This window comes from Tenrec ecaudatus, chromosome 8 (assembly GCF_050624435.1).
Source record: "Tenrec ecaudatus isolate mTenEca1 chromosome 8, mTenEca1.hap1, whole genome shotgun sequence".
NCBI classification, from domain to species: Eukaryota; Metazoa; Chordata; class Mammalia; order Afrosoricida; family Tenrecidae; genus Tenrec; species Tenrec ecaudatus.
The window spans coordinates 6,740,000-6,752,087 of record NC_134537.1 but is presented as its reverse complement, the minus strand read 5'-3'; the positions used below and the strand labels follow the sequence as shown (position 1 = coordinate 6,752,087).

Genomic DNA, 12,088 nt, shown 5'->3' with positions numbered 1-12,088 from the left:
AATTGTAAGTCCGTTAAAGGTAAAAGTGACTGGAGACACAGTGCGGGACTGGTGCCCAATCTAACCTCCCCACACCAAGCAAAAACACGAAGGGAGAGGAACAGAGCAGCAAGGGAAGCAAAGCAATGACGTCCCCAAGGAAACCCGAAAGTAGACTTCTGACTGGGGGAGAGGGGGAGGTAGGGGCAGGGCTTGGCATCTCATCAGACCGGACTGGAAAACATTCATAAGGGTCAGCACACAGACCTGGAACTATTTATAGGTGTGTTTTGTTTTTGTTTTTTAACCCCATGTCTATCTATATAAGATAGGTAGGAATGTTTACAATCCGGAGGAGAAAACAACAGGATTGATGGTTCCGAAGGGGATATGGAAGAAGAGGAGGTAGGGGAAAGGAAGAGGGGAGCCAACAAACCCAAGGACAAGGGGACAACAAGAGATCTAAAATCGATGGCGAGGAGGGTGTAGAGTGCCTGGTGGGGTTTGATCAAGTGCAATGTAGTCGAGAAGAATTACTGAGCACCGAATGAAGGTTGAACATGATAATGGGACAGGAGGAAAGTAAAAGGAAATAGAGGAAAGAATTAGGAGACAAAAGACATTTAGAGAAGTACAAATATAGGCATTATATATGTAAATATAATAATATTTAACGATAGGGATATAGGTCTACATACATATATTTATATGTTAAGTATTAGCATAGCAGATGGACATTGGGCCTCTACTCAAGTACTCCCTCAATGGAAGAACACTTTCATCTAATAACCTGGCATTCTGTGATGCTCACTTTCCTGAACATGATTGCTAAAGACAAAATGGGTGTATAAGCAAATGTAGTGAAGAAAGCTGATAATGCCCAGCTGTTAGAAGATATAATATCTGGGTCTTAAAGGCTTGAAGTTAAACAAGTGACCATCTAGCAGGGAAGCAGCAAAGCCCACATGGAATAAGTACATCAGCCTATGGGATCACGAGGTATCTACATGATCATGTATCAGGCATCAGAGGACCCCAAACAAATAATTATATCAATGGGAAAGAGGGGGTCAGAGTAGAGACCCAAAGCTCATCTGTAGACAATTGGACATCTGCTCACAGAATGGTCACAAGGAAGGGATGAGCAGCCAGGGTGCAGTATAGAATGGATGAAACATACAACATTCCTCTAGTTCTTTAATGTTTCCTTCATCTGCCACTCCCCACTATCACCGCCACCCCCCCCCCACTATCATGACCCCATTTCTGTCTTACAAATCTGCCTAGACCAGAGCATGTACACTGGTACAGATAAGAGCTCTCAACATACAGAATCCAGGGCAGATAAACCCCTTAGGTACAGTAATGGGAGCAGTGATACCAGGAGGGTAGGGGGAAGATCTGGGAAGAAAATGGGGGACTGGTTGTAATGATCGACATATAATCCCCACCAAGCGGGATGAAAAACAGAAACGTGTGTGAAGGGAGATAGGGGATAGTGTAAGATATGAAAATAATAATTATAATTTATCAAGGGTGGGAGGGTGGGAGAGAGAGGGGAAAAAAGAGGAGCTGGGGGGGGGGAAGCTGATACCAAGGGTTCAAGTAGAAAGAAAATGTTTTGAAAATGGTGATGGCAAAATATGTACATGTGCTTGATACAAAGGATAAATGGATTGTGATAAGAGCTGGGGAGAAAATGGGGACCAATTGTAGTGATCCATGTATAATTCCCTCCAAGGGGGATGAAAAGCAGAAACATGTGAAGGGAAGGCGTAAGAAATGGTGGAGAAGGGTGGATTTTTGCCAAGATTCTAGGAGCGTACCCACATGCACATGCCGCTACCTCTCTTAATCTAAGAGGTTGAAGCAGGTGGAGGAAAGATCAGTGAGAAGCCAGGGTTGCAAAGCAGATGGCCTAGCAAGTGAGCCTACTTCCAGAATGTCTCTCTGGAGCGGAAAACGCCCCGAATAACATGATTTATTAAAAGAGGTAAAGGTAGACGTGATGTTTTATACTTCTTGTTTCCCTCCTTGCTGATCTTGAGCACTCCCCACTGGTCATGGCTTTCCTTCAGAAAGTGTAACTCAGTTCATCAGAGAGCTATGAGACAATGGAACCTCCTCAGAATTTTATTTTTAAAGGATAGGCAGTCCTGCAAAACAATGTTATTCTTTCTGGCTCAAGAACCCAGTCACAAAACATTTATCCAAGAGATGGATTTCGACAAGAAGAAAACACACTATAGAATGGTCATAATTATGTTATTGCTGTGGTTGAACATGGTGGGGGGGATGACAGAAATGTCTAAAATTTGCAAAATGAATCTAACTCCTGGTGTCTTATGTGGCCACAAAATGATCCTGTTATGAGTAAAGAGCATTGTGGGAAAATGCGTAGGAAAACTTAAGTAGAAGAAGTAGGATACAAGGTTATCTAAAATATGTTTGAAACTATATAACAGTATGCAGGTGTACAAGTCTAAAAAGGAACACAATAAGAGAAAAAGTAGTCATGTGTCAGCATCGTAGAGTCCTCTTGCAATCCAGGCCTAGGGGTCTGCTGAGGTTATGCTGTTGCTCAGATTCAAATTCATGCTCTCCCTGACGTTTGATTTTATGTATCAGCACCTCTTGCATAAAGTCTATGCATTTTACTAGTATATGATATGAGATTCTCTCAGAGTCTTCCTTGCAGTGATTTAACTAACTCTTCCCATGGTTCTGCCTCTCGCATTTACCCAGTGGACTCAGTCCATCAGAGTGGCAGCTTAAAGTCTCATTGGCTATCTCCAGATTGACAGCCTCGACTCCACCCCTACACTCTTAATCCCTAAATTGATATCAGATGAGGTGACTACCACACTTATTCACCACCCAGCTTTCACATGCATATGAGGCGATTGAAAATGCCTTGGCTTGGGTCCGGTGTGCTTTAGTTCTCAAAGGAACTCCCTTTCTTTGTAACACATTAAAGAGGTCATGTGCAGCAGATTTGCCCAATGCAGTGTGTCCACTGGGAGGTAGAAGGCTCCAATTCTTGGAGCAAAGCATGAGGAGCAGGAAAATGGAATGGATCTCATGCTACTGTTCAACACTCTGGGTTTGTTGGGCTCCCATCAGCTCCCAGCTTTCCATAAGCTTATACCTAGGCCTCCCTGTCTATGATCAGTTCCCCCTATCTCTGAACATTTACTCTTCCGTGTGACACCTGTGGTCTACTAGATCGTGTTGTCCTTGGATATTTCTTCCCCTCTAGTACAGAAATAGGTGACATGTACAATTTCTGTTTCTCATGTCAGGTGGTGAAGTGGGGACTAAAGAAGTGGTGATTCCAAGACACCCTTCTTGAAAAGTCAGAAGATGGGTATACCTTCAAGAGGACTCCACACGGGCATTACCAAAGAAGTAAACCTTTAGAAAACCTCCAAAAAGAAAGAGAAGACTAATGAAGTCCTGGTATGCTCCGTGCAGGAGAAAATGAGGAGGAAAACACGAAACTTCAAACAAAAGACAGTTAGAGACAATAAAACAATATCAGATGTGAATGACCAGAAATCAGAAAAAGATGGTAGTCAGTGCTCTGACCCTGCAACAAACGAGGCAATTCAGACCGACAAGAAACATTACATATGTGGTGAGTGTGGGAAAGCCTTTAGTCAGAGTGCAAACCTCATAGTACATGAGAGAATCCACACAGGAGAGAAGCCCTATAAGTGTAAGCAGTGTGGGAAAGCCTTCAGTCACAGCTCTAATCTTGTGGTGCACCAGAGAATCCATACAGGATTGAAGCCTTACCCATGCAGCGTATGTGGGAAATCTTTCAGTGGTAAGTCACACCTCATCCGGCACCAGGGAATCCACAGTGGGGAGAAAACTTATGAATGCAATGAGTGTGGGAAAGCCTTTAGTCGGAGTTCAGGCCTTATTTCACATCATAGAGTTCACACTGGGGAGAAACCGTACACATGTATCGAGTGTGGAAAAGCATTTAGTCGCAGTTCAAACCTCACTCAGCACCAGAGAATGCATAAAGGGAAAAAGGTTTACAAATGCAAGGAGTGTGGGAAAACCTGTGGTTCCAATATGAAGATCATGGACCACCAGAGAATTCACACTGGAGAAAAGCCTTACGAATGTGATGAGTGTGGAAAGGCTTTCATTTTGAGGAAGACCCTAAAAGAACACCAGAGACTTCATCGTAGAGAGAAACCCTACAAGTGTAACGAATGTGGGAAAGCTTTCACCTCTAATCGAAACCTTATCGACCACCAGAGAGTTCACACTGGAGAGAAACCCTATAAATGTAACGAATGTGGGAAAACCTTCAGGCAGACTTCTCAAGTTATTCTACATTTGAGAACCCACACCAAGGAAAAGCCCTATAAGTGTAGTGAATGTGGGAAAGCCTATCGTTATAGCTCACAACTTATTCAACACCAGAGAAAACATAACGAGGAGAAGGAAGCCCCATGACGAACACATTATTGGGCGTAGGGTTGATTGCTACTTTTCTCTAAAGCTATTTGTCAGAATCATCCAACTTCATTCTACTTCTAAGAATCCATACAGAGAAAGTAATTGGAAGTGGACAAACATTCACAGAAGGGATATACATGCCATGCTTGTCCACAGCCATCGAGTCCACTCTGACTCACCATGCTCCTGTAGGACAGAGTAGAACTGCCCTGTAGGGTTTCCAAGAGTGGAAATCTTTACAGAAACAGGTTGCTGCATCTTGCTCTCATGAAGTTGCTGGTGGGTTGGAACCACTGATCTTTGAGTTAGCAGCCGAGTGCACACTACTGTGCCACTGGGGACTCAGTGGGAAAATACCATTATCCTAACTCCATTTTTTCCCATGAACTTTTTGAAGCCCCTTCAACATACACACGAGAAGGGTTGAAAGAAAAAAATCATGGGAAATGGAATGTAAAGATCATGGAATTTTTCCATGAATTCTTTGATGTCCCCTCACAGAGGGGAGAAAATTGGGAAGGAAACAAATGAAATCAGAAGGCTAAAGTTATTATTTCTAGAAGATATGATTGTAGGTGACTTCTCTCTTCTTTTATACTTTTGTATGTTTTGTAGATTTTTCTACAATGGGAATGTTCTACTTTTATATTCAGGAAAAAGCTATTTACTTTTTAATAGAATGAGCGTAAGTCTATTTTCATGGAATACTGTTAGGAAAGTGTAAAGAACATAAAGTCCTGGGATGGTAGCCTAATGCTGGTACTTAGTAGCAGTGGAACCATGGGGCACAGGCATATCTAAGGTATAGCAGGTATGGTGTGTGCCCTGAGTACCACTTGAAGCAGGGCACCGCTGAGCAGTTTTTTTTATTAAACTGGTATATCTCAGCATCCTTCCAAAAGCAAGGTAGTCAGAGGGGTCCCACACTTGATCCCAGGTACAAATTCAAGGGGGTACCAGACAAGGCACAGAAGGACATTACAGGGTATCACAAATATGAAAGGTACCTACTGAGGCAGCCAAACAAGACTGGAGAAGATGTGTCTGCTGACTTATCACCGCTATCAAGATATATTCATTTGAATATGAGCCTAGAGTGCACAGTTTAGAGATTGCCCCTGCTCGCTTGAATCAGGATTGGGACCCAACCTAGAGATTTCCTTGGACACTCATTATCTTCTCTATGCCCAGCCAAGGACAGATCACTTTCTTTGATAACCCGTTTCCTGTTTGGCAAAGTCAGAATAAATGCCAACCAGCTTTAAACAAATACTTTTATTGTGAATTGGGTGAAGGTTTATAGAGCAGATGGTTAGTTTTACATTTTGTTTCAACTCATCCGCTGCAATCTCCTTAATTTCATCGCTGAAGCTATTTTCCCCTGTGTTTCCAGTTTTCCCCTGTGTTTGCTCCTCCTTTTCTAAACTTCTGAATTAATCCTTAGGAAAATGCTGCCTCTATGACTTTAAATATGATTATTCCCACTCAGGACGAGTTCAATTGTAGACCCGAAAGGTGCTGGAAGGACCATCGTCTTGAGGGCTCTATCAATCTATCCACCCAATAAGCTTGGTCTGTTTTATGATATTAAATTCTATTCCTCATCTTTTGCCCACTCTGGGTTCATTCCGCTTTGAGATAAACTGGACTTGTACTTGTCAACACAGTGTGTAACCCACTTATTAATTATTGGTACATTGAAAGAACAGTACAAAAAATGATGGATCATCTCACATACCTGTGGAAAAATCTTCAGAATAGGAGAACATTTGGGCCCTTATGAAAATGAAACCAAAAATAAAGAAGATGAAACCCCTGTAGATTCAAAAACTTTGAAGAAATACAACCATTTTAATACAAACTAACAGAAAACCACCTTCATAGGTGAGGTTTAATGTAGTGGCTAAAAACACAAATTTTGAAGTCAGAAATTTTTTTGTTGTTCCAATCACAGGTTTGCCACTTACTCGCCTTTCCATTATAAAAAAAATCTTTTAACTTCTCAGAACTTCACATTTATCTATGAACTACATCACAGGGTTTGGGGATTAAATGAGGTAGTACATGTGACCTGCCACACCTGACACATGTTAATAAGTATAGGGTTTCAGGGCAGTATTTCTAAACACAGAATTAAGGTAAGTTTGAGGACAGTTTCAGGTGTAAGGATCAGCAAACCATAGCCGCTTAAACTTAAGAACAATAGTGGTTTAATTATAGAACAGTTGCACTACCATGGAGTCCATGCTGACTCACAGAGACCCCCAGGGGATTATCTAGACTAATTGCTTACTGGAGTAGGAAGTCCTACTGGTGATTTCAAACTGCCAACCATGGGATCACAGCCCAATGTGGAACCACTACACCATCAGGGCTATTTCTAAAGGCTCTGTCTTCCAAATGGAGATGATTGTCCAGGCAAGACAGTTGAATTATGCTATTGGGGAGGTTCCAGTATCATTCGTGGACCCTGTTGACAGTGAATCCAAGTTGTGAGGAAATGAAATAGTCTCTTTAAAGGATTAGTGACTCTTTGCTACTACATGAAAGAGTGTTCGTGTATATTTATCACATTCATTTCAATGAAAACTTGAAGCTTTAAAAATATCTTAGAAAATTGTGGTAATGATTGTACAACTCTTGTTGATATGATTGACCTACTCAATTGTGTGATTTGTGGATTATCTGCCAATAAAATGATTGTTTTTAAAAAAAATAATAGGGAAGGGCAAAGAAAATTGTCACAGAAGCATGATTGGTGGCATATCAGTATGTCATAGGTGCAGGTGGGACTACAGATATGGGAATGCGACCGTAAGTGAGACACATACATTCTTCAAAAAGCTCATAAGATGGGTCCAGGGTCTTCCAACCAAGATAGTCAGGGAATGACTCATGACTATGAAATCCCTCTGTGCCAGTTTCTCTCAAGGACACATGCCAGCCCATAGTGGAGACTTCTTTTCTTTTGGCTGTCAGGGTGGTAGAGGTAATCCACCTTCCGATGCACTCTGCATGAAGGCAAACCATTCACATCCTTGAATAATGGTCAGAAGGAATTCAACGGAGGTTTAATCCAAGTGGGGACACTGCAAATGGGTTTTGGACTTCCACTGTTATCCACAACCTTCTGCAAACCTAGTGCTCAGAACCTAAGCTCTAATTCAATAGTGTACACATCCTGCCCTTACCATATTTCAAGCCCGTTCATGCAACCCTCTGTGATTTAGGGTCTGTTTCTTTGGATGTGAATCTACCTTCTTGTTCTAGTGGAAGCCTGGTTGTTCTCAAAGGATACTGCTACCTCTACTTTGCTTCGAGTATAGTGTCCTCTCCCTCAATGCACATTGCTATCTGTACTGTCATTCTTCTCTATTCATCACAAAACCTCAGGTGAGACAGGGTCCCTTATGTGGGAAACAGAAAAGTTATTCCCCAGGATGCCTCCCCCCACCCCCTAATATATGCCAAACCTAAGGTGCTTTCTGCCAACACATGGCCATTGACTATACACTTGGAGGTCAACTGCTTAAAAGATATCTGCCTGAAGGTTGTCAGCCATCTAAGGCAAGCGAGCCCTATTGTCTGTCCCACCCTAAATAGAACGCACTCCCTTCTGATAAGCATGATGAATGGTTCCCCTGAAGGAGAACCCAAAGGCACCTACAGTCAAGCCAACTCAGGGATGTCCAAGGTTAGGCTGCCATCTTGACTCTAGAGCCCACCTATCTTGTTATGTGTATGCCTTCCTGTCACACAGGTACCTATTGTACACCCTCTTCCTGTTACACATGTGGTTACTTGTGATAAGAGGGACTGGCATGCCTCTAGAGTGCATATAAGCCTTGGATGGAAATATATTCACTCTGCGGATCTGGCTCCTGAAGTCATGACAGTCCCAGAAGTGGACACTTGCATGCTTTATCTTGTCTGATGTCTCTAATTTTACCCCTCAATTACACAGCCACCCCTCGGACCCCTTTGATTGTGGAGGCTGGTACCCCACACCCTTGTAGCCTCTTTAATTCTGCCAAAGCTGCAACCACCACTTGTGGAAGGGCAAAGGGGATGTCAGACTCTGAAGGAAGCAGCAAGAGGGAAGGTCAAGGAAAATATCACTTCCCTATAGCCTCTTGGTAAGAGAATCCTCCACCTCAACAGGTTAAGTCAAAATGTCCATCTTAGAGATCAAGAATTAGTCTGTTTAGCAGGTCATAGAAGGGACTACAAGGACTGGCTTGTCCCCCAGGTGGGGTATTTCCTATATTCGCACACCTGAATACACAGCACTCCAACCATATAAAAACACCATGCACCTTTTCTTTTAAAAATTTTATTAGCACTTTATCTGCATGTCAGTATATGTGCCGCCGAAGCAAGGACATCCGCATGTCATACAATTCAATAATTCAATCATATCGAGAAGAGTTGTACAATTGCTACCATATACTAGAACAATTTCCTTATAGCAATTGTTATTCACGTAAATTTTTTCTAATTGTAGCAAAAATATATACCACTGAAAAAAACATGTTCTTTATGGTATCAAGATTTTTCTGTTGGCAGCCTTCTTTTCATCTTTTTTTGAAAGCTTTATTCTTCCCCGCCTTCTTTTCATCTTGATAATAGTCTTTACCCCTGAACAGTGAGCATCCCTTGAGACAAATTCAACTTTTACCTCCCTGGGAAGCCTTCATATGCTCCTTTGTCCTTCTTTTGGGGCCTTTCTGTGTGACCCTAGCCTAGATAAACCACTTAGCCAACTGGGAACTCCATTTCCATGTTTGTAAAATTGTTAATAGACTGAGTCTAGTTCCACGGACACCAAATATGATAGAAAATGTTGCCGAACCCTGCACCATCTTCACAACTTTTTATGGGCCTCTGGCTGCGGCTTGTTTGGAGGCTGCCTTCTGAGCATTTGGGTGGTGGAAGGCTAGAGTGGGGACTCCAGCCGCAGTGCGTCTTGACGTAAACTCATTCCCACGATCAGCTGACAATGTAAACAGAGTTTGCCTTCAGGGAGAGTGTGTTTTCATTAAAAGTGAATTCCTATGATGCCCATAGCCACTCAGTAAGGACAATCTCACCCTCAGGGACTTGATGGAAATGGGTGATGACCAGAACCACAAGGTCAGGATGTATCAGAGGGCCCCAGGACCAATCCTGTAAACTTTTCTCATCTGAGGTAGTAGTGTACACCGACCCTAGGCTTTCTTCCCTCTCCCACCTAGGACAGCAATGAAATGATATGCTGCCAATCAGGATTTTGTGGACCAGTTCTTTAATTCTCTGTAGTCTATGAGCAAAGTGCCCATGCATCTTTTGGACACCATTATTCTCTCATTCTTTACCTGGGTGATTTGTCCTTGTCTTTGCCTTGTTTAAGACCTAATATAAGGGTTCCCTAGGGGACAATCACCACAGCATTAGCAAAATGAGGAAAAACACTTTATCCAGCATTCCCGATAAAGAGAAACGAGATTCCCAACACAATCACTGAAGACAAAGTGGGTACATAAGCAAATGTGAGAAGAAGGCTGATGGTGCCTGGTTATCAAAAGATATCACATCTGGGGTCTTAAAGGCTTGAAGATAAACAAGCGGCCATCTAACGGAGAAGCAACAAAGCCCACGTGGAAGAAGCGCACCAGCCTGTGATCAGAACAAAAATTCATATCATTGTGAATGAGGGGGTGTGCAGAATGGAGACCCAAAGCCCATCTGTAGGCAACTGGACATCCTCTTACAGAAGGGTTGAGGGGAGGAGACAAGCCAGTCAGGGTACAGTATAGCAACAATGAAACATACAACTTTCCTCTAATTCTTTAATGTCTCCTTCACCCCGCCCCCCGACTATCATGATCCCAATTCTACCTTACAAATCCAGCTAGACCAGAGGATGTACACTGGTACAGATGAGAGCTGAAAACACAGGGAATCCAGGACAGATAAACCCCTCAAGACCAATACCGAGAGTAGTGATACCAGGAGGGTAAGGGGAAGGTGGGGGTAGAAAAGGGGAACAGAATATAAGGATCTACATATAACCCCCTCCCTGGGGGATGGACAGCAGAAAAATGGGTGAAGGGAGACAGTAGTTGGTGTAAGACATGAAAAAAATGACAATTTATAAATTATCAAGGGTTCATAAGGGAGGGAGGGTGAGGGAGGGGTGAAATGAGCTGATACCAAGGGCTCAAGTAGAAAGAAAATGTTTTGAAAATGATGATGGCAACATGTGTACAAATGTGCTTGACACAATGGGTGTGTGTATGGATTGTGATAAGAGTTGTACGAGCCCCAATAATGACTTCAAAACAAAACAAAAAGGGGGCTGACCTGCCAAAGCTGTCTGAGCCATAGTACTGTCATCAGTTTACAGACAGTTTTGATAGTCTAATCCTATCAACAGTAACTTCTCCAAAGGTTTTTGTTAAAGCTTTTGTAGTAAGGATAGTCAGGATGGGGTCGTCTGTTGATTCCCTCAAGCCAGAATTGGGGTGAACAAATGAGATAGCTCTTCTCCATTTGCATGTCTTAGTCTTTTTTCCCTCATTTTACTGGGGGCTCATACTACTCATCACAAGCCATACATACATCAATTGTATAAAGCACATTTTTATATTAGTTATTCTCATCATTCTCAAAATATTTTCTCTCCACTTAAGCCTTTGGTATCAGTTCCTCACTTTTCCCCCTCTTTCTCCCTCATGAACCCTTGATAATTTATAAATTATTATTATTTGTCATGTCTTACACTGTCTGACATTTCCTTTCACCCACTTTTCTGTTGTCCGTCACCCAGAGAGGAGGTTATATGTAAATCCTTATAATCTGTTCCCTCTTTCTACCCCACCCTCCTTCCACCCTCCAGATATCGCCACTCTCACCACTGGTCCTGAAGGTATCATCAGTCCTGGATTCCCCGTGTTTCCGGTTCCTATCTGTACCAGTGTACATCCTCTGGTCTAGCCAGATTTTTAAGGTAGAATTGGGATCATGATAGTGGGCGGGAGGAAGCATTTAAGAATTAGAGGAAAGTTGTATGTTTCATCGTTGCTGCAGTGCACCTTGACTGGCTCGTCTCCTCCCTGCAACCCTTCTGTAAGGGGGTATCCAGTTGCCTACAGATGGGCTGTGGGCATGTCTTAGTCTTAAGAGGACACTCCCTTAAGTCTGCCTTCCTTGTTCTTTGTGTTCTTGCTTCGTCTGTTAGTCTTTCCCGTAGGCAAACTGCTCTTCCCTCCCTTCCGGATCATCTAAGAGATGGCTCAGGGTCACTTATGAACGTGGGTTACTTGAGAGGACATTAGGACTAGTTCAAGGCTTAGGGTGGAACCAGGGCTCTGGCTGGAGTGTTTTTGGTTTTAGGTACAAACACGTCCCCTCCTTTTGATCAGAGATTGCGAGTAGCACATGGACCATCAACCTGGACTTTGCTGGGCTCCTACATGGCAGCCATGGCAGGCTCTTGGCTTTCCACCGGACACCATCTGGTTCTTCACCAGGGCTTAGACACAGCGAGGTTTCCGTCAAGCACATCACAGTACTCATCAGAGCCAAGGTCCATTACCTTGGACCAAGGTATTCATTCTCTTTCTTGTAGCACATGTAAGTCGGGGAAAGA

At 42.9% G+C, this 12,088-nt stretch overlaps 1 protein-coding gene across 2 annotated transcripts in view; it reads left to right on the top strand.

Annotated features, from left to right (window-relative positions):
• The window catches only part of LOC142454742 (zinc finger protein with KRAB and SCAN domains 7-like), a 36,610-nt gene extending 29,514 nt beyond the window's left edge, over positions 1 to 7,096 (top strand). For both annotated transcript variants that reach the window (XM_075555969.1, XM_075555968.1), the window contains exon 3: positions 3,282 to 7,096. In XM_075555969.1, coding sequence (XP_075412084.1) covers positions 3,460 to 4,455 — 996 coding nt within the window. In that variant the 5' untranslated portion in view covers positions 3,282 to 3,459 and the 3' untranslated portion in view covers positions 4,456 to 7,096. The remainder of the gene's footprint in view (positions 1 to 3,281) is intronic.
• The last annotated feature ends 4,992 nt before the right edge of the window (positions 7,097 to 12,088 follow it).